This window comes from Sus scrofa, chromosome 1, assembly GCF_000003025.6.
Source record: "Sus scrofa isolate TJ Tabasco breed Duroc chromosome 1, Sscrofa11.1, whole genome shotgun sequence".
Taxonomy (NCBI): Eukaryota; Metazoa; Chordata; class Mammalia; order Artiodactyla; family Suidae; genus Sus; species Sus scrofa.
In genome coordinates, this window is record NC_010443.5 from 35511065 (window position 1) to 35534659 (window position 23595).

Consider the following 23595-nt stretch of genomic DNA (forward strand, 5'->3'; position numbering starts at 1 on the left):
TTCATATTATAAACAAAATAATGACACCAGTAGAATCTCCCTTACATTTCCAGGGAACACTGTTTTCAACTTAGAAATACTGACAACCTAAAGTAAAATGTTCTAAGATTGCTCTTTATTTTATAGCAACCTATTTCCCTCTTTGGGGAAGGTTTAAATGTTTAAGAATATGCTGGAAGGAGAACCCGCAGTCATTTCATTCTTTGAACAATTCTGAAATATCATTTCCTATTAGGCAGTTGTGTGAATACTGACAGCCTTGCCCCTCTTCTTCCCTAGAGATTAATTTATTTCCTGCAGCGCTCGCTCTTCATGGAAAATCCAACTCGTCAGCCTTCACCAATGGGAGATCTCATCAGCAGAATGTTAATTATAAAAGCAAAAAACCATATAGTATATTGAAAGGGAAAAACAGTTCTTCAGGCAAAGAAATCTTTTCCTTTCTTTTCTTTCCACTCCATTCTCTCCTCAATCTGTGGCCAGAAGGGGAACATTAACCACTGGGGAAACATTCTGCAAGGTGGTGGGGGATAGAGAAAATGTGCAGGCTTTTCCACCACACAGACCCAAGACTGATCTGTAATTCAAAGAATGTCAGATTTCTTTGGAATTTTGTTTCCTTAGCTGTAAAATAAAGATAAAAATACTCGCCTCACACAAAATTGTATAAGACTGGCAAACAGTAGACACTAGAGGATTGCTATCATTATTATTTAGCACTTACTGTGTATTGATTGCTGTGGCATAACATCGACCATGTCTCAGGTTGGTTTATAAAGGAATCTATTAGCAATTTGAAGAAATATATCTTTCAGCTCCCAGGAGTTAGGCGTATAAGACTAAAACAGATTATTGAGATACAGATAACAAACAGGTTATTTGAAATCATGTCTTACTCTTCATTTCCTTTCTCTTCTCATTACCACTCTTATAATTTTCATAGTGCTTTCTAGGGACTTATGAACTTATTTTTTTCATCAATAAGTTCTTTAAAAAATCCAAAAGCTGTTTACTAATAGTTTCAGCTTTATCGATTCGACTTGAAACTGTGTTTGAGTTTATTTTAAAATTGTTTTCTCTAAAATAAAAATGGTCTGTTTCTATTTGATTCAGTCTCAGAAATAAAACTTTGGTGAATTAAGTCTTGAGACAAAGAAAATAATAGTATTGCATCAAAGTAAAGATAAAGTTGAGCAATACCAGATGAAGAAACAAAATCAATTATTGTAAACTCAGAATAATCGTTTTCTCAGTAATGTGATTGTGATTAACAAGTCCGTTTAAGTAAAGTCACTTTTTGTTTGCCCTGTATGATTTCATGATTTGAGTGTAACACCAGAAAGAAAAGCAATTGAAGCATTAGATGATAAAATAGAAAAAAGAAGAGATGTCATGGTGCAAACCCATAACGAATGAGACCTGATACAGGGCTGCGACAGCAGACGTGAACTGTGTGCATGGTGTGCAAAGTATGATAGGTACTAATCTTTCATATGACAAAATAATATTTTTCTTAAGACCATCAACAACACCTTAACTTAATTTAACGGGGGACTGGATCTATAGGGTGACCTCTGACTTTGACCTTTATGGAGTCATGTAGAAATCATTGTGTGATCTTTCGTCATGGTAAATGAGTTTTTTGAAACTATAGAGTTTTCTTCTAAATAATGTTTTGAACCTTTCATCAATTTCCTAATTTTCCTAATGAATAACTTTCAATCTTATTATTTTAAATTTCCTTTCCCCTTTTCTCTAACGTTTTTTCTTGTTGGCAGGTGACAGTCTTTCTTTTATTCATTATTTCATTCTTTTATTCATTATTCATTCATTCTTTTATTCATTATTCATTCATGAGGCCAATGAATTAAGCAAAGCAAAAAAGAACAGATGATAATAATTTTCAAAATTTATCTCAGTCTCTAAGTTCTTGTGAATAAAAAAGTCACTCAATGAGCATGTTAAAAATACATATTCTTGTGTGTAGAAATACATTTCTAGAGTTTTGGGTGGTGGGTCAGATCTGTCGCATTGACTGTATTGCCCATAAGTTAGGATTTTTTTTCCACTTTTTACATAGTTGAAAATAAAGGAATATTGTCTGATACCTGAAAATTATCTGAAATTCAAATTTCAATGTCTATAGAAAATTTTATTGGAGCACAGCCACACTTATTCATTTACACATTGTCTGTGGCTGCTTTTGTCCTGTATTAGCAGAATTGATTAGTTTTGACAGAGACTGTATGCAAAGCCTAAAATTTTTACTATCTGGCCCTTTAGAGGTGAATTTGTTAACCTCTGCTCTAGAGAGTCTGATTCAGAAGTGCTCAGAAAGAAATGAAGTATCGAATTGATTTCAGCATGTTTTTGGGGGTGATTGTAATACAGGTGTCTGTGGACCACACTTTGAAAGGCAAAGCATCTGAACAACCTGTCTCTTCATCTCCCCTTCTCTTTATCACACCCACTCTATCAGCAAATCCTTTTGTCTTTATCCTCAAACAGTATCTAGAATATGTCTGTTTTTTACTTGTTCACTGCTATCGACATAGTCCAAGCCATCATCATTTGTCATCTGGACTCTTATATTGGATTCTTCACTAGACAGTCTACTTCTCGCCTTGCCTCATACTGCCCGTTCTCAATGAGATAACTTTAGTGAATGTGTTAAAATATTAGTCAGATCATGTAACTATTCTTCAGAATCCTCCAGTGGTCTCTTCATTTCTCCCCCTTTCTCTCTATTCTAGCTACATTGGCCTCCCAGCTGGTCCTCAAAAGCTCTAGGGGTGCTCCATCCTCAACACTTACACAGACTGTTTTCCCTAAGTGTCATAATCTTCCTGCAAGAGCTGCCTGGCTTTATGTTTATCTCATTTAGGTCTTTTCCTTAGCCATTACCTTCTTGTTGATTTCTTCTATGAACACCTTATTTTTCTGGGACTACTTGTCTCTCTTATGCCATCTAACATCCTATATACTTTGCTTCTTTATTTTAATTATGGGTCACCTTTCCTACATGGGGGCACCATGAGGACAGAACTTTTATGCATTTGCTCTATCCTTAGATTTAAAAGAGTGCCTGGCTTCTTGTAGGTTCTCAATAAATATTTATTGAATAGAGAAATGAACCCCATACCCTCACTCTTTACCTGACAGATAATTTATGACACCTATCAAACATTTTCTGTATGCAAAAATGGTTGCCAGGAGTATAAATATAAGACTTATCTTTGGAAATGATGCAATGTCTTATAACCATCACAGATGAGAAGAATAAAGCAGCTATTAACTTGTTATCATTTGTTTTTTCTTTTATTATGTTATTATTATTATTATTATTATTATAGTTGATTTACAATGTTTCATCAAGTTCTGTTGTACAACAAAGTGACCAAATCATACACATTTCCCTGTGCTGTACAGTAGGACCCCATTGCCTGTCCATTCCAGATATAACAGTTTGCATCCCCAAAACCCCCAAGATGCCCATCCTTCCTACAACCTCCCCTTTCTTCCCTTCCTCTCCACCCCAAACCCCAAATCTGCTCTTCTTGGCTATGCTCTGTTTCGGTTTTTTGTTTGTTTGTTATTTTTAGATAGGATCATCTGTTCCATATTTTAGATTCCACAAATAAGTGATATTATACAGTATTTGTCTTTTTCTTTCTGGCTTACTTCACTTAGTATGAAAGTGTCTAGCTCCATCCATGTTGTTGCAAATGGCATTAGTTTGTCTTTTTTATGGCTGAGTAGTATTCCATTGTATATACATACCACATCTTCTTGATCCATTCATCTGTTGATGGATATTTAAGTTGTTTCCATGCCTTGGCTATTGTGAATAGTGCTGCTCTGAACATAGGGGTGCATGTATCTTTTTCATTGAAAGTTTTGTCTGGATATATGCCCAGCAGTGGAATTTCTGGATCATATGGTAGCTCTATATTTAGTTTCCTGAGGTACCTTCATACTGTTTTCCATAGTGGTTGTACCATTTACATTCCAACAAACTGTGGAGGAGGGTACCTTTTTCTCAACACCCTCTCCAGCATTTGTTGTTTGTTGACTTGTTCATGGTGGCCATTGTGAGTGGTATAAGGTGGTACCTCATTGTAGTTTTGATTTACATTTCTCTAATAATTAGTGATATTGAGCATTTATTCATAGGCCTGTTGCCCATCTGTATATCTTCTTTGAAGAAATGTCTATTTAGGTCTTCTGCCCATTTTTCAATTGGTTGTTTGTTTTTTTTATTGTTGAGTTGCATGAGCTGTTTGTATATTTTGGAGATCAGGCCCTTGTCTGTTGCATCATTGGCAAAGATTTTCTCCCATTCTGTGTGTTGTCTTTTTGTTTTTTTAATGGTTTTCTTTACTGGGCAAAAGCTTTCGAGTTTGATTAGGTCCCATTGGTTTATTTGTGTCTTTACTGTCATTATTCTAGGAGGTGAATCAAACAAGATGTTGCTGTGGTTTATGTCAAAAATTGTTCTGCCTATGTTTTCCTCCAGTAGTTTTATAGTGTTTGGCATTATATTTAGGTCTTTAATCCATTTTGAGTTTATTTTTATATATGGTATTAGAGTTCTACATTCATTCTTTTACATGTAGCTTTCTAGTTTTCCCAGAACCATTTATTGAAGAAGCTATCTTTCTTCCACTGTATGCTCTGCCCTCCTTTGTCATATATTAGTTGCCCATAGGTACCTGGGTTTATATCTGGGCTTTCTATTCCTGTTCCATTGGTCTATATTTCTGTTTTTGTGCTAGTACCATATTGTTTTGATGACTGTAGCTTTGTAGTGTTGTCTAAAGTCAGGAAGCTTGATTCCTCCATTTTTGTTTTTCTTTTTCAATATTGTTTTGTCTATTCAGGGTCTCTTGTGTTTCCATACAAATTTTAAAATATTCTGTTCTAGTTCTGCGAAGAATGTCTTTGGTTTGAGAGGGATTGCATTGAATCTGTAGATTGCCTTGGGCAGTATAGTCATTTTGACAATATTGGTTCTTCCAATCCAAGAGTGTAATATATCTTTCCATCTGTTTGTGTCATTTTTTATTTCTTTCATCAGTGTTTTATAGTTTTCAGAGTATAAGCCCTTTGTCTCTTTAAGTAGGTTTATTCCTAGGTATTTTATTCAATTGATGTGATTGTAAATGGGATGGTTTCTCTGATTTCTCTTTCTGATCTTTCATTATTAGTATATAGAAATGCAATTGATTTCTTTTTTCTTTTTTTTCTTTTGTCTTTTTGCCATTTCTTGGGCCGCTCCCGTGGCATATGGAGGTTCCCACGCTAGGGTTCTAATCAGAGCTGTAGCTGCCAGCCTATGCCAGAGCCACAGCAACACGGGATCCGAGCTGTGTCTGCGACCTACACCAGAGCTCACGGCAACGCCGGATTGTTAACCCACTGAGCAAGGCCAGGGATCAAACCCGCAACCTCATGGTTCCTAGTCAGATTTGTTAACCCCTGCGCCACAACGGGAACTCCTGATTTCTGTGTATTAATTTTGTAGCCTGCAACTTTGCCAAATTCATTGATGCATTCTAACAGTTTTCTGGTGCTGTTTATCATTTGTTTTTTCAATATCAACCAATAACTTAATGACAAAAGATGCTAAGAAAAAGTAAGGAAAGAATGGCATAGATATTAAAATGGATATGTGAATGCAAATTCAGTTGAAAATGTTTGGAAGAGATTCCAGGAAACCATATTCACAATCAAGCTGCTTCCTAGAGCAGGTAAATGTGCTTACTGCAGGCTTAAGTGTTCACCATCAATTTCAACAATTTGAGGACCCTGGCTCTTGAAGTTCCCAAAAAGGAAAATGCAGGGTCTGACTAGCCTCAGTTCAATAACTCTTTGGGAAACATCAGCTTCATAAGAAAATGTAAAGCATTTTTGCATATACCGGAACTGGATTCCTCAAAACTAAAAGGAAAAAGCTTTAATCTTTGGCTTTAATCCTCTAATTCAAAAAATTACTCATTTAATTTTATAGTTCTTTTTAAAGGTTCATTTTGTGGTTTGAACAGTAGCTTATTCTTACAAAGATATGGGTTTTTGACTGTTGAGGGACATTTTAACCATTGAAGAATATGTTTTAGGGAGAAAAACTATACAAAATAAAAGAAAACAAAACTACCATCTTTATCTGTTCTCCTATGGATGAGGGTTTGGTTTGATCTCTGAGGAACTGAGTGTATATGATTCCACATTCCTCAGTTAATGTGATCATCTAAGTATCTATGAATATTCAAAAGTAATCAGTCAATATTCAATTCAAAGTAAAAACATCACCTCCAAATTGAGTTTGTGATGTTTTCCAAAGGAATGGTGAATGAATGCTGTAGGAATTGAGGGCTTTAAATCAGTTTGAATTTTGAAGCCTAAATTATTGTCAGAAAAATCAGTTAGTTCTTTCACATTTTGAGATTTCTTGAAAGTCAGTGCAGTAGACAGTTTCTATTCAGTGTGAAATCACCTCTGTCAGCTTGAGATGGCCACTAGAGCAAGGCGTTATTTAGGGCATCCCTACCCTGGGTGGAAGACTGGACTAGATCAGGCAAGGAGAAGCCACTTATAAGGTCCCTTGCAAAACTAAGATTATTTAAATCCTATTATTTTATAGAGAGATAATCTAATTATTCCAATCCCTCACCTCCCATTTTTCTGCTTAGCTCTGTACTATCTTAAATCAGTTTATTGACAAGGGAGAGTGAGACTAATAACTGTCAAGATGACAGATTGAACTTTCAAACTACAGGCTTATAATAGTCTTATGTGAATATGAGATAGTAATCACAAGTGATATTTCTGTAGCACTTTACATTGTACAAAGCACTTGCAGGTCCATTGTTTCATTTGATGTTTCCTCAACTCTGTGATTCACTTATTACTACCCAAATTCATTCACTGGTAAGAAAATGGAATTCAGAGATTCCTCAAGATGCACAACCAGTAAGTCTTGGAATCAGGAATCAGATCGAGTTCTTCAGATTGTTTCTCTGTACTACAATATATCTATTTCATTTTCCCTCTCTCTCTTCTCGCCTTAGGAAAAGCAATGCTGTGAGGGAGAAATTCAGTTGTTATCTGTTTTTACAGATAAAGTCACAAAGATAGGAGGTAGAAGTGGGAGTTAAATCTGGGCATACTGCCTAAAAATGCTGTGTTCTTTCATCTATAATGCACATTCTACAGTGTGTAGTTTTATTGCTGTTTGTGATAAAAGGAAGACCTGAAAATCAAAGGCAGCATTTGGGGATAGTAGGTGATGAGGAGAGAAAATGAAATTAAGAAGAGCCTGGAATCAGCGATCTTCTTCTCATCAGACCCCACCTCCCAGCCCTCGGCCCCACTTAGCACTAAGGGGAGATGTTGACAGAGGAAGGTAACATCACACTGTCAGGGAAATTAATATGATGTGTGGAGAAATTCCACTTCTTTCTGCTTTGGCATCTCCTTTCTTCTTTCCCAGTTAGTCTGTGAGCTCCTCAGAGGTCACAGAACTGTATGTTTTGTCTTTATATTTCACACATATGATGAAAATAGCTAGTAGTAGGTGAGATAGTAAACGTCTTTATTGTAAAATATAAAACCCTTACATTTATTGACTAATTTAATCTTTGTCATAACCCTGTAAAACAGGCATTGTTATCCCTTCCCCTTCTTGTTTTTAAAGATGAAGAAATAAGGCACATAAACGTTTGGTAACTTCCTGAAAGTTATAGAGCCAGTATGTGCTAGAAAAAGAAGGAAGGAAGAAAGGAAGGGAGGGAGGGAGGGAGTGGAAGAGGGAGGGAAAGAGAGAGGAAGAGGGCAAGAAAAGAAGGAAAAAGTGGGGAATGGAGGAAGGAAGGGAGGTGGCAAGAAAGTGAGAGGCTAGTGCGTGCTCAGGGGTGAGAGCCTCCGAGTGTTCCTCTCCAGGTCCACATGACTAGGACTTAACAGATCGCGGGTGCAATGAGATATGGCAGAGTGAAAGAACTGATCAATTTTTCTGTACCTCTTGACTATTATAGTTCATGCCATTAGGATGTTTTTTAAACCACCCAAACCCCATGCTCCACAAACCCAGAATGGAAAGAAATATCTGTCTTTCATGAACTGAGACTGAATTCCTGTCTGCAGTGTAACTTGCTTGCCTTGAGAGTATGATATGATGTGTTAATGTCTAGTCTGTGTATAGGTCCATTAGAAACTAGAAATTGTATACAGCTTGCGCTTGAGACCTGTTGCTTTTATTCAGTATAACATTATAGGTACCCCTTTCTGCTCTGCCATCTTTAGCGCTACACTGTGTTTGGGCTTCATTCCATAGCCGTTGTGTCACAGCCAAAGTGATGGGTCTGCAATCAGACATTTTTTTTAGAGCACAATCAAGCTCCAGTCTCTTACTAGCTGTGTGATTGCTGGGCAAGCCTCTTAACTGTGGATTCAGTTTTTTTATCTTACATTAGCTATGTAATAGAGTTTTTTATAAGGATAAACTAAAATGCAAAGAAAAGCACTTTGTAAACTGAAAAGCATTCTAAAAATTTAAGGTTTTATCTCACAGAAATATCTACTTTGTTTCTGAAGAATTTACATTAATTCTTTGCTTTTGTGGATTTTTTTTAGCTCTTCTTATTTTATTCCCAATTATTTCTCAAAAAAATATATGCATGTGACTGTCCTACAATGTTTGAATGAAAGTAGTTTCTTTCCTGACTATGGCTAATACATATTTTTCATGAACCCCTCTTAATCTTTTTTCTTATAGAAATCTTCAAAAAATGAAAAACATCGAAAATAACTAGATGTGAATGAAACCGCTTGGGTGGTGAATATAAATGTTGCAGTGGAAAAGAAAACCTCGCCTTCTACCTGAAAAAAAACCAGATATTCCTCAATGGACCCCAGAAGAAACTTGACTGGCCACTGCAAAGGAGAGAACAAACTTAAAAATTTTAACAGAGAAAACTTACAGAGCAACCTATGATATGAAATTCACATGGTCTATTCTGTTGTGCCAAAATTTGTATGTATTGTTTTATTGTTATTTAGGACATATTTATTTAATGTGCACACTTTCGATGGTTCTTATCTCTACTACCAACAATTAAGCTCATCGAACATTTTCTCAGAATTTGATTTGACACTTTTTAGTGTTACCATCATTCCTGTTAAAAATAACAAAGTTATTTCGAGTGATCTAAAATACCCAGGTTTCTTATCTAATTCCCTTGAAGCTGTGGAAGTGAGTTTGACTTCACATTTTCATTATGTTTTAGAAATACACTATGAATAAGTATGTTTGAGGCTTAACAGCCAAATCCATTGTGAGTTACAGGAATTTTCCATAACTTTCTCCACTGTCCTCTAATAACCAGAGTTCATTACTGCCATATCACCAAAGATCTGATAATATGTTTTCATGTCCTGTACACTAGAAAATCCCTTAGATGAATGTTTATTAGAACCGTAGGAGAGCCATATTCACTTGTGTATAACTATCTCATTAAAATCATACAGGAACTTAATGCCAAGCTTTGGACTTGGTTCATAGGTCATACTCTATACAGAAACTTAGCTAATTTCATATTTCATAATTATTTTACATTATGTCTAGAAAATATTCATTGATTTAGTACTAAAGAGTTTTTGAAGGCAACAAATCATGAAACAACTTTTCAACTGAGAAAAAAAATGAAAGTCTTTTGTATGATATTTGTATTCTGATCTTTTTTTCTTCCTTTTTAAGTTGAAATGAACCCTGATTTTCAATACCCAAAGATTGTTAGTGATTTGATATGGTTATATCATTTGTTTATTTCCTATTTCTGAGGTTTTCTGAGATGGTTTCACTTTTATTTGTTTTGCTTGTTTGTGCCCATAAGAACAGGAACTTTTGAAAGTTTATGTCCCCACATTTGGTTGTTGGCGTCCACTGAGAATCCTTTCTCAACAACCTTGGCAGACAGACTCAGAGAACTCACAGGCCAAGTTGTTATTTTTAAATAACAATGAATAATTAGTATTTTTATTTGGTATATGCAAACAAATCTATACTCTTAGTAAGTACAATTCTTTGGTTAGAAAAATCAAGACAATACATGTCTTAGTTTGGTTGTAAATCATCAGGGGTTTTCTAGTGGAAATCATATATAACATGTCTCACAATGTAGTTCTTTTCTATACCGTGCTTTCCAGTTCTCTTGAATTTGAAAGGTGTCATAAACATCCTATTCATCTATGGAAGATTTGGGAAGGTTGAAAATAAATTTTCTTTGGCATATGTGTATGTTCTTTGTCATGTTTAACTATGGAATAACTATCTTCCTGTTGTTAACAACTAAGATAGTCTTAATTGGGGTCGAAGTCAGTTCTTTACTATTAAGGAAGAGGCTCCCTGTGTTAAGAAGCCAGGAGGGATACCCTGCTCCCCTCAACCAGGGACCCATAGTGCTGAGCACAAGGACCAAATTTCACAGTATGTCTGGATAACGTAGATGGATGCCAAGACTCCAGTGATTAATGCTGCCCTCTTACTAACTGAGTCAAACAATTTTAGGAAGGAGATGAGAAAGGAGAAAGCAAAGTGTCTCTGAGATGTGTTTAGCTCTCATAACCAAGACTTTTATGTAAGAAGTGTTTGTTTTAAGATCAAAGTCAACATTAATGAGACTTCTGGATGTTTATCCAAAAGCTTATGTAACATAATTACTTCTAAAAGGAAGGAGTATGTAAAATTCATGAGAAGGAAGAGCCAGAATTAGGATCCCAATATATCCTCTAAGGCTGGAATACTGAAAACTGAATCCAATAGAATGAAAGTATCCTTTAGATTTTACCATCAAAATATTTGCTAAGTTTTGCCACTTTTTACTGCTTCTATTGTACCACTGTGGCCCAAGTTCAATCATCTCTTCTTGAGTTTCTGCAGTAACCCTGTAACCAGTCTCTCTGTTCCTGCTCTTGCTACTGATCAATCAGTTCTTAACACAGCAGCCAGAGTGATCTCATTAAAACAACAGTATTCCACACCACAGTTGCTTCTCACCTCACTCAGAATAAAATCCAAAATTCCTAAAATGATCTACAAAGCCCTACACAATCTGTTCCTGTTACTTCTCTGACCTCTTGTCCTCTCACTCATTGTGTCCAAGTCATACCGGCCTCCTCACTGCTCATCAAACAAGACAAAACTGTCTTGCCTCTAGGCCTTTGACTTTGCTTTCTCTCCATCAAGAACTGCCCTTATCTCAGATATCCACACAGGTGACCCCCTCACTTCCCTCTGATTTCATACAAATGCCTGCCCTGACCCTACAACCTTAAACTGGAACCTCAACCCCACCTGGTTCTTCTTGACTCCTTTCCACTTTATTTTATTTTTCTCCCTAATAGTTGATTCTATCTTTTATATAAAAGATTTATCTTTTTTAGCTCTTCATGAGTGGTATTGATTTCTGCCAATACCCCAGGATGCAATATTAGTTTATAATCACTAGATTGGCCAGAAGTAAATGAAGGTAGTTTTAAGGGATTCAATTCAGCTTTTTCTACTAGAAGAGCCAGACCAAGGGACCATTGCTATGGTTCCAAGAGCCAATATATATGTCTGTTTTGATTATAATTTGGGAAATGGAGAAATGAGCACGGGTGGGGTCTGTGGGACCAGTGTACCCACTTTGAGATGGACTGGGCCCAGAAGAATATTATTTGAACTACTCTAAGGGGTTGTACTGCTTATGAAAGGTAAGTATAAGCACAATGTCCATGACCATCACAATTATTTATTATATATTCTGTCATTAATGTACTGAAACCATACTAAAGAATGGCCTTTAGGTGACTAGGCTGAGAGGCCTTACTCCCTGTAGCTTCCCTACGCTGATGTGATGCACACTCTTAACATTTTCTTGTCATTTTTTGATAACAGTGCAATGATTGGGCACATGAGATGCTGCATCTGGGTGTCTGAAGGCTCCAGGATTTTCTTGCTCTGCATAATGCTTGCTATCTGTTGTTTACCCTTTACTAAGGTAAGCAAACTTGTTGCTGGATAAGCCTGTTGTGTCTTGTATATTGACTGACAATCTGAAACTGAAACTTATTCTACTGGTCTTGTCTTTGTAAAAATACTGAAAACCATAAAGATATTAGGAAAAAAAGTGACAGGAGTTCCCATTGTGGTGCAATGGCGTTGGCAGCACCTCTGCAGTGCCAGGACACAGGCTTGATCTCCAGCCTGGCACAGTGGGTTAAAGGATCCAGGGTTGCTGCAGCTGCAGGCATAGGTCAAACTGCAGCTTAGATCTGATCCCTGGCCTGGGAACTCCATATGCTGCAGAGTGGCCATAAAAGGGGGAAAAAAAAGTAATAATAATAAAAAAAATATGGCACAACAGAAAAGAAAGTTTTTGGGGGGATAGTAGATCTTAAGCCATCATCCAGAATGCAGTTTTAAAAAAATAGAAAATTATAAAAAAAAAGATGTTAAAAAGACATTGAGATGAGTGTATGAAGGCACAAGGTTTATTTAATTGGCGTTGGAGCAGGAGAAATTGGGAGACTGGTGCAAGGCTGAAGTGAGACAATAATGCAAAGATATGATATCTGAGAACTTTCTAGAATTAGTAAATAAATCTTTCTCAGATTTGGAAAATACAGAATATCCCAAGAAGGATAAAAAAGTAATTTCCCAATATATCATATAATAATGAAATTTGAGAAGGTGGATACAGGAATAAGGCTGGTACATCAATGGGGCAAGCAGTAAACTTTACCAAGGCCAAAACAGAAGCTGGAAGCCAGGGTATGGGGGAAACACTCTCAAGAGCTGTGAACCAAAACAATTTTTTTAAAAAATAGAAATAAAAGACTTTTACAGGTTTGGAAAAAAAGAGGATTTATAATCACTTGAATTTCCAGTATAGAACTATATAAAGGATGTACTCTTAAGAAAGAAAATAAATCCAGAAATAAAGATCTGAGAATCAAGAAGGAATAGTATGTTAAAAGATAACTCACAGAATCAAGACAATATTTGCCATATACACATCTAACAAAAGAATTGTACCCAGAGTATATAAATAACTTCTACAAATCATTAAGTAAAATGCAGACAACCTAATTTTAAGGAAGGATAAAGGACTGAAGCAGGCATTTCATAAACAGGGATATCCAAATGGATAATGAGCATATGTAAATGTGCTCAAAATCACAGCAGTCTTTAGGAAAATTCAAATTAGAGCCACGATGACATATACCATTACAAATCCACCAGATGGCTAAGATTTTTTTTAAATGACAAGAACAAGTTTTGAAGAAAGTGTGGAGCAATCAGAGCTCACACATATTGCTGGTGGGAGTTTAAATTGATATATCTACTTTGGAAAACTGCAGTATCTACCCAAGCTAAACAAATACCAACTCTTGAGCCCAGAATTTCCACTCAGAGGTGTAAGTGAAACAAAACTTAAATGCATTCACCTACTAATAAGACATGCACAAAGATGTTTGTAGCAACCCTATTCATGTAGCTTCAGATGACGTAATCCATGTTCATGGCCATAGACTAGACAACTAAAATGTGAAAAATGATGCAGCCATGAGAGTGCAATGATACCTGTAACAAGGTGAATATATTTCAAAACCATAATGTTGAGTGATAGAATCGAGAGGCAAAAAATATATGCTTCATGATTCTTTTTATATTAATCCTGAGAACTGGCAACATTGTTTTATGTTAACTGAAGGAAATATGTTGTTTGCATTTGGGTTGGTAATGACCAAGAGAGGGTACAATATAGCTTTCTGGGGAACTGTCAGTGCTGCATATCTTAATCTGTGTTCTGGTTACATGGAGATACACATCACTGTAAAGACACTGAACTTTATATTTAAGAACTGTGCACTTCTCTGCCTTATGTAATGACAGAGCAAAGGAATGACAAGCGCACATTTCAGAATAGTGCCTACTTCTGGGATAAAGGTTGAGGAGAGATTGGAATGGGACCCTAAGCTTTCCAGGGTGCTGCTAGTGTTCTATTTTTTATGCTTGTTAGTGAGTATTTGGGTGCTTTTTAATCTTTATATCGTGTGTGTATGTCTTATACATATTTTTGGTTTTGTGTATATGAAATAATTCATTAAAAATAAAAGAAGAAATGACATAAATAAAACAATGCTATTTAATTTGGCCACAGAGGAGGTAGAGATTCACCAAACCTCCCTCAAAATATGCGTTAAAATCGCCTGTGTGAACTCTATCATATGTAATATTATTGCACATATACTTTTGCTCTACTTTCTTTTTTTCCATTAGGAGAATATAAATATTTTCCTTTTTTTAAGTGATATAAATAACATATAACATTATGTTAGTTTCAGGTATATAATATAATGATTAGATATACGTATGCACTGGGAAATGATTACCACAAGAAGTCTAGTTACCGTATGTCATGATACAAAGTTACAACAATTATTTTTCTTGTGAAAAGAACTTTTAGATTTATTAGCTTAGCAACTTTCGTATATGCAGTGTAATGTTATTGACTATAGTCACCATCCTGTACATTACATCCTTTTGACTTGTTTATAACTGGAAGTCAGTACTCTTGATCCCCTTCACCCATTTTACCTACCCCCAGTCTTCCTCCCATTTGGCAATCATCAATCTGTTCTCTGTTTATTACTTTTCTTTTGTTTTTAGATCCCACATGTAAGTGACATCACATAGGATTTGTCTTTCTCTGTTTGACTACACTTAACATAATATGCTCAAAGTCTCATCCATGTGATCCCAAATGGCAAGACTTCATTCTTTTTTATGGCTAAATAACATTTCATTGAATATGTAATACATCTTCTATAGCTAATCATCCTTCCATAGACATAGTTTTTCCATGTCTTGGTTATTGTAAATTATGCTGCAGTGAACATGAAGGTGTATATTTCTCTTCTAATTACTGATTTCATTTTCTTTGGATAAATACCCTGAAGTGGAATTGCTGGGTCATGTGGCATTGTATTTAAAATTTTCAGGAATATCCATACTGTTTTCCACAGTGACTGTACCAATTTATCTTCCCACCAACAGTACACAATGGTTCTATTTTCTCCACTGCCTTGGCAACACTTGTTATTTCTTGTCTTTTGATAACCACCATTCGAACAGGGTGAGGTGGTTTTGATTTGGATTTCCCTTATGATTAGAGATTTGGACTATTTGAGTGTCTTCTCTGGAAAAATGTCTGCTCAGATCTTATGCCCATTTTTTTAATCAGATTTTTTTTGTTATTGAGTTGTATGAGTTCTTTCTATATTTGGGGTATTAATCCCTATTAGATATATAGTTTGCAAGTATTTCTATCATTCAAGATCCGTTTTAATTTTGCTTATGGTTTCCTATGCTCTCCGAAGATTCTGTTTGATATAGTCCCACTTGCTAATTTTCACTTTTGTTGCCCTTGCCTTTGGAGTCAGATACAAGAAAAATTATTGCCAAGATCAAAGTCAGGGAGCTTATTGCCTATGTTTTCTTCTAGGAATTGTATGACTTCAGCTTTTACATCAAGTGTTTAATCCATTTTGAGTTAATTTTTGTGCATGATGTAAGATAGTAGTCTAATTTTCTTCTTTTTTATGTGGCTTTTTCCCAAGACCATTTAGTTATGAGATTGTCCTTCCTCATTGTATACCCTTGCCTCCTTTGCTGTAAATTAATTGACCATATAAGGGTGGGTTTATTCCCAGGCTCTCTGTTCTGTTCCATTGATCTGTGTCTGTTTTTATGCCAATACCACAGTTTTGATTACTGTATCTTTGTATTATAGTTTTAAATTAGGGAGCGTGATGCCTCCAGCTTTCTCCTTTCTCAAGATTGCTTTGATTATTTGGGATCTTTTGTGATTCCATACAAATTTTAGCAGTGTTCTATTTACATGAAAAATGCCACTCCAATTTTGACAGGGACCAAATTGAATCTATAGATTGTTTTTGGTAATACAGACATTTAAACAATATTAATTCTTCCAATTCATGAGCAGAGAACATTTCCATTTATTTGTGTATTCTTCAATTTATTTAATCAACATCTTGTAGTTTTCAGTGTACAGGTCTTTCACCTCCTTGGTTAAATTTACTTCAAAGTATTGTGTTCTTTTTGCAATTGTAAATGGGATTGTTTTCTTATATCTCTTTAGTATTTTCTTATATGTGTCTGATATACTAACAAAATATAAGAAATAATTTTTTCCAGCACATTCCTTGAAATGTCCCCAGATCCTTTTGTTGATGATAAATGCTTTCTACATTATATGTCAAATTCTTATCTTTTGCAGTACTCAAAAGTAAAAGCCAAAGTCTAGTCAGTGTTACCAAAATACTTAATGTATATGGTATTTATACTCTTTTAGACATATCCCTGTTATTTATGTAATTATTTATTTATTTATTCATTTTAAATGTATTGGGGTATAGTTGCTTTACAATGTCGTGTTAGTTTGTTATATAGCAAAGTGATTCAGTTGTATATACCTGCATTCATTCTTATTCAGATGTTATCTCATATAGGTTATTAAAGAATATTGAGTAGAGTTGCCTGTATTGTACAGTAGTTCCTTGTTTATTATCTATTTTATGTATAATAGTGTCTATATGTTAATCCCAAACTTCCAATTTATCCTCTCCACACCTTCACCCTTTGTAACCATAAATTTGTTTTCAAAGTCTGTGAGTCTGTTTCTGTTTTGTAAATATGTTTATTGTATCATTTTAAAAATTAGATTCCATAAATAAGTTTTATCATATGTTATCTTTATCTGATTTACTTCACCTAGTATGTTAATCTCTAGAACCATCCATGCTGCAAATGGCATTATTTCATTCTTTTTATGGCTGATTAATATTGCATTGTATATATCCAGTCTTCATCCATTCCTCTGTTGATGGGCATTTAGGTTGCTTCCATGTCTTGCCTATTGTAAATAGTGCTGCAATTAACATTGAGGTGCTTGTATCTTTTCAAAGTTTGGTTTTCTCCAGTTACAAGCCCAGGTGGGATTTCTGGGTTATTAGGTTCTATATATAGTTTTTTAAGGAACCTCCGTACTGTTCTTCGTAGTGGTTGTAGCAATTTACATTCCCACCAACAGTGTAGGAGAGTTCCCTTTTCTCCACACCTTCTCCAGCATTTATAGTTTGTAGGCTTTTTGATGATGTCTGTTCTAACTGGTGTGAAGTGATATCTCACTGCAGTTTTGATTTGTATTTCTCTAAAAATTAGCAATGTTGAGCATCTTTTCATGTGCTTTTTTGGCCATCTGTATACCTTCTTTGAAGAAATGTCTATCTAAAGATGAATGTCTGTGTAAAGATCAATGAAACTAAAAGCTGGTTCTTTGAAAGGATCAACAACATTGATAAACCTTTATCCAGACTCATCAAGAAAAAAGGGAGAGAGCTCAGATCAATAAAATGAGAAATGAAAAAGAAGTTTCAACTGACACCACAGAAATACAAAGGATCATAAGAGACTACTATGACAACTATATCCCAATAAATGGACAACCTAGAAGAAATGGACAAATTCTTAGAAGGGATATCCTTCCAAGACTGAACCGGGAAGAAACATAAAATATGAAAGAATAATCACAAGTACTGAAATTGAAACCGATTAAAAACTTCCAACAGTTGGGGTTAGTAGATGCAAACTATTACATTTAGAATGGATACGCAATGAGGTCCTACTATATAGCACAGGAAACTATATCCAGTCTGTTGGGATAGACCATGATGGAAAATAATGTGAGAAAGGAAATGTGTGTATATATATGTATATGACTGGGTCACTTTGTTATACAGCAGAAATTGACACAGCACTTTAAATCAACTATACTTTAATTAAAAAACAAAAAATGAAAACTTCCAACAAAAACAAAAGTCCAGGACCAGATGATCTCACAGGTGAATTTTATCAAACATTTAGAGAAGAGTTAACACATATTCTTCTGAAATTCTATTATTAATCTTTTTTATTTAATTTTGTTCCTTTTGTACATTATGAAGAAATAGCAAGCTTGGCTTTACTATTCTCAATACATGGAAAGATATACATGAAGAGTTTTTATTTCTAAGCTAGAGATTAGTGGTGATACAGTAGCAAAAATGTTCGTTAGTGTTCATATGCTTGATTAGACTAATAGTATGTGTTGGAGGAGAAGGGCTATATCATTTCTCTCCTCTCATTACATGGAAATAATTGCCTGGTAATAACCTCATCTGGGTCACTGAATTATATATTTAAAGTGTTAAAAGATAAAAAGTATCTATGTATCATACACACACACACACACACACACACACACACATACATACATATATGTATATTTCTCACAGTTTCCATTGTGGCTCAGCAGGTTGAGAATTCGACATAGTCTCTGTGAGGATGCGGGCTCAATCCCTGGCCTTGCTCAGGGATTAAGGATCCAGCACTGCTGCAAGTTGTGGAGTAGGTGTGGCTAGTTTCAGCATTGCTGTGGCTGTGGTGTAGGCCTGCAGTGACAGCTCTAATTGGACCCTTGGCCCAGGAATTTCCATCTGCTGCAGGTGCTGCCCTGAAAAGAAAAAAAAAAAAGATATAGTTAGGTAGGTAGGTAGATAGATAGATAGATAGATAAATAGATAGATCATGGAGATATATACATATATATATATTAGATACTAAAAATCTAAAATATAAATTTGCTTTATCGAAGTTTGTTTCAAATAGGTTTACCTTATGAAAGCAGGAACTAAACTATGTATTTTTTGTTTTATATTACTTTCAGTGATTTTTGGCAACATGGTTTCTGTTTGAATGAATTATTTCATGTTGGTATATGTATAGAAGATGTACTCAAAATACTACCACTTCCTATTCTCACAACAAAGTCATGGAGATGTAAAATTTTGGACATGGGTTTGCAAAATCCTGGACAACTTGGTAGGCAGTTTCAATCTAAATCCAGGGCTGATATCCCCAATATGTGGAAATTAGAGGCGAAAGCAGATTTTGAATAAATCTGTAAATCAGGGTCTTTTAAAATGGGAAATAAACAAAACTGCTAATAAGTTGTTTTCAAATTCCCTATAGATGTTAATACTGGGGATTTGGAAATAATAAATTAGAATTTGTGGCAAATCTGGAGAATTCTCCAAATCATAGGTTTTTTCCTATATTTTAAAATAATTAATCTGTTTTAAAATAATAATGAGTGCTTATGATAGTAAACAGTGAGTTTTTTGTGTGACAGAATTTTAGTTTCAGAAGTTTTTAGTTAAAAAATAAAATATGGTAATAAATGCATGGTATTTTCTTAAAAGATAATATATTTTGATAAGATGTGAAAATGTTGTTTACCTGAGGTAGATATTTGATATTAGAAAACATTTAAAGGGAACATTAACAAAATAACTGTCAAATAAAAATCATTAAAAATTAAGTGATAATAACATTTATTATTTAAAAGTTATTATTTTCTTAAAAGGAAATTTTACAACACATGTATCATTGATTGTTCAATCCATAATCCTTCTTTTTGTTTTGAAACAAAGAAAATGTTGCATTGATGTTGCTTGAATTATTAAAATTGGGTATTAATGTACCTATTATTTCCAAGAGACTCATTTCCATTTTACAATGAATATATTTTGTCTGCTTGATTTTGATTTTGCCATTGAAATTGATATTACATAGATTTATTCAATTTTATTTTTTAAATGATTTTTAGTTTTTCCATTATAATTCTGTTAATTTAGATTCTATTAGATTTTAGATGGATTTTTAAATTTCATGTTGGAGTCTTTAGGGACAGCATTCCTATCTTCTACTCTTTGCATTTCTTCTGTTAAAGCAATTACAAAGAGCCACAGCGTAGAGCATAGATCACTGAAAATGCCAGGCAACATTACTAGGATATTGTAACATTCCATCTTCTGAAAAAGTTAACAGTACCATGCAAAATCATGAGTCAAAAATGTCAAACTAATGGCTCTTTTGTTTCTGAAACTTGATATTTTGGGGAACACTATTCATCACTTTGTATAAAGTAAACTAATCATGTACACTTGTTAATTTTATTTTCAGGAAGACCTCACCATTTACAGCAGCCAGGGCCACAAACACTCATGTACAACGTGGCAACAGCCATAACAAAGAATGAATGATTAGTTTGTAATGCTTCTGTCCCACGTGTTCCAATTCTGGTTTATAGACCACCTGAAAGTTTGACTCAGTTATGTAGAATCATAAGTTTAAACATAAGTTATGAAGAAAGGAGGTAAAGGCTTATGATTTCCCGTGATTTCTGCAACTATAAAACTTAGTGATGCTTGGAGATCCCTGGTGGCTCAGCTGGTTAAGGACCTGGCATTATCACTAATGAGGCTCAGGTTCCATCCCTGAGCTGCAGGAACTTCCACATCTGTGGGCACGGCCAACACACACACACACACACCCACACACCACAACAACCAACAACAAAAAAAAAAACAGAGCTTACTGATACTTATTTTAAATTATTGTTTCAAAAGTCTTGCTCCATAAATTTATTGTAGGATATCAAACATTTTTTACATTATTTCTACAGGGTATATTCAAAGCAATTATAAATGAGAATTTCAGTCAGCTTTTTAAAAATACGCTAAAAGTGTATATAATATATAAATATATAAATATTGAATAATATGCCTAGGATTGAAATCAATGTTTTGAATTATTCTAATTATTTTTTATAAATTATTTGAAAAAATTTACTCATTGGGAAAGAAAGCACAATTTCTATTTCAAATGTTTCTGTGACCAATTATCTTCATATTCCAACAGCTGGCAGTTAACTGCTAATTACTTTTACTGATAAAAGTACATTGATCTATTAGCCACATAATTAAGGTAAAAAGTCTAACAACCTTTTAGATTTCATTACCTATTTATAGAAATTTTATGGACAATTTAAGAATGACAGAACTTTAAGCATATTGTGTCAATAATCAAAATTTTTATCTTATGATATGAAAGGTCAGAATAATTTTTGAGAAACAAGTAAACCAGTTATTTTAATTAATTTATATTACCATTGAACAAATATAAAGCAATAAAATTTTTAAGCATACAAAGTTAATGACCATTAAAAAAAGACAAAGAAAAACTGAATATATTTTATATTTATAAACAGCTTTATTGAGATATAACTGGCATACAACAAACTGCACATATTCACAAGGGATAGTGATAAATTTGAAAGTATATTCATACCCATAAATCCATCACCTCAATCAACATATGAACATGATGCTTCTTCTACTCCATTCTCTCCCTATGTGACTACTTTCCATCTTCTGTCTATCATTGTAAGTTAGTTTGTATTTTCCAGACTTTTTATAATTGGAATCACGTAGTATGTGGGTTTTTGTCTGCCTTGTTGTTCTTACTGTAATCATTTCGAGCATTGTACATGCTATAATGCATATAAACATCATTTATTCTTCATTTTGCTGAGTAGTATTCTATTGTGTGGATAGACCACAAGTTGTTTGTCCATTCACCTGTTGACAGACATTTAGATTTTTACTGGGTTTTGGCTATTACAGACAAAGCTTCTATGAAAAATTCTGTGCTAATCTATGGAGAGGGGCTTCCATTTCTCTTGGGCAAATATCTAGGAGTGAAATGTTTGGGTCATATAGTAGGCGTATGTTTAACTTTTAAAGAAACTACCAAAATGTTTCCCATAATTGTCCTATTTTTCAGTTCAATCAGCAATGTATGAGATTTTCAGTTGTTCCACACTCTTAGTGTGGTAAATCAACTGTGTGTGTGTGTGTGTGTGTGTGTGTGTGTGTGTGTGTGTGTGTACAGGCAGTTCTTGCCCTGCACAGTTCCAATGTGGACAATTTCAGTCTCCATGGTCTAGTTGACTAACACCAAATAACACCAGTCCCCCAACAACGCAGTTCAAATTTTCACAGTAAATTAAATGTACTAAGCACAAACGTGGCCTCCAGCTCTTTAGTCCACAAATCCCTGTGTAGATAACACATTTACATATTGGTCAGTGACTAATCCCACCACTTTTTAAATTTTATTTTTGGCTTTTTAGGGCTTCACCCCTGGCATATGGAGGTTCCCAGGCTAAGGGTCAAATCAGAGCTGTAGTTGCTGGCCTACACCATAGCCACAGCAACACCAGATCCAAGCCGAGTGTGTGACCTACACCACAGCTCATGGCAACACCAGATCCTTAACCCACTGAATGAGGTCAGGGATTGAACCTGCATCCTCATGGATACTCATCAGATTCGTTTCTGCTGAGCCATGATGGGAAGTCCTCACACCACTTCTTCTAAAGTATATTTGTTTATTTCTTTTAAAGTATATTGGTCACTGCACATCTTATTCAGTTCATATAAGAACATCAAAGGATGTATTTGTGTTTCTTCCTGTCTCCCAGTAATAAGATCGCCTGATGTTTTACAAAATTGCATAATCCAAAGAGGGTACCAAAGAGGTCCACCAAAATGAAAGTGTAGCAAAGACATGAACCATGATATCACTGACAATGACATTTGAATCAAACAAGAATGGAGTTGTGGAAGAACAGCTGACTGAGAAGGTTGACACTGCTGCCACGTGGAGACTAGAAGTATGCAGCCAGAGGAACTTGGTGAAGGAATAAACAGGAAAGCGATTGTGGTGAAAAGGATGAAGTCGTCTCAGAGGAGGTAGTGGCAGCACAAATGTTCATATTACAGGAACCCTCTGAGATATTTCACAACATTGAGAGGATACAATATTGGATGCAGATCCAAGCTTAGAAAGAAATATGGCAATTCACCAAGGTGTGATCGCTCTGTATTGTAAGATATACAATGAGAAGAAGGTGGGACTGTTCACAGTAGTTCTGATGTGTTTTACAAAGAAGCATGATACTTTAATTCTCAGTGTTGCCAGTTTTAAATTACACTGTACTAGATAAATATTAGTTTCACTATTCTTTTTTATTTACTGCTACATTTATCGATGACAGCATCATTTTTTAATGTTTAGACAAAATTTTTAAAGGCCCTGGAACAATTTTAATAGTTCCCATTGACTATTAAGATCCCTTTTCACAATTTCAGCTTGCACAGTCATTTTTATGGTCCCTCACTACCATGTAAAGCAAAAGTGAAGGCCATATTATAGATGTATATAATTTGACTTTTGGCAATAAAAAAAATTTACAGTTTTAAAAATCACTAAGAAGTTCCCATTGTGGCACAGTGGAACGAATCCAACTAGGAACCATGAGGTTGTGGGTTCGATCCCTGGCCTCACTCAGTGGGTTAAGGATCTGGTGTTGCCGTGAGCTGTGGTGTAGGTCGAAGATGAGGCTCAGATCCTGTGTTGCTGTGGCTGTGGTGTAGCAGACAGCTGTAGCTCCAATTCAACCCCTGGCCTGGGATCCACCATATGCCACAAGTGTGGCCCTAAAAAGCAAAAAAAAAAAAAAAAAAAAAAAAAAAAAAAAAAAAAAAAAAAACTCTGAGAAAATGTTTCAGCTCTATTACGGAGTG

General features: G+C 34.9%; 1 protein-coding gene across 1 annotated transcript in view; it reads left to right on the forward strand.

Moving 5' to 3' along the window:
• THEMIS (thymocyte selection associated) overlaps positions 1-19646 on the forward strand; it is a 197501-nt gene extending 177855 nt beyond the window's left edge. The window contains 1 exon segment of the mRNA XM_021088464.1: positions 8774-19646. Coding sequence (XP_020944123.1) covers positions 8774-8790 — 17 coding nt within the window. The 3' untranslated portion in view covers positions 8791-19646.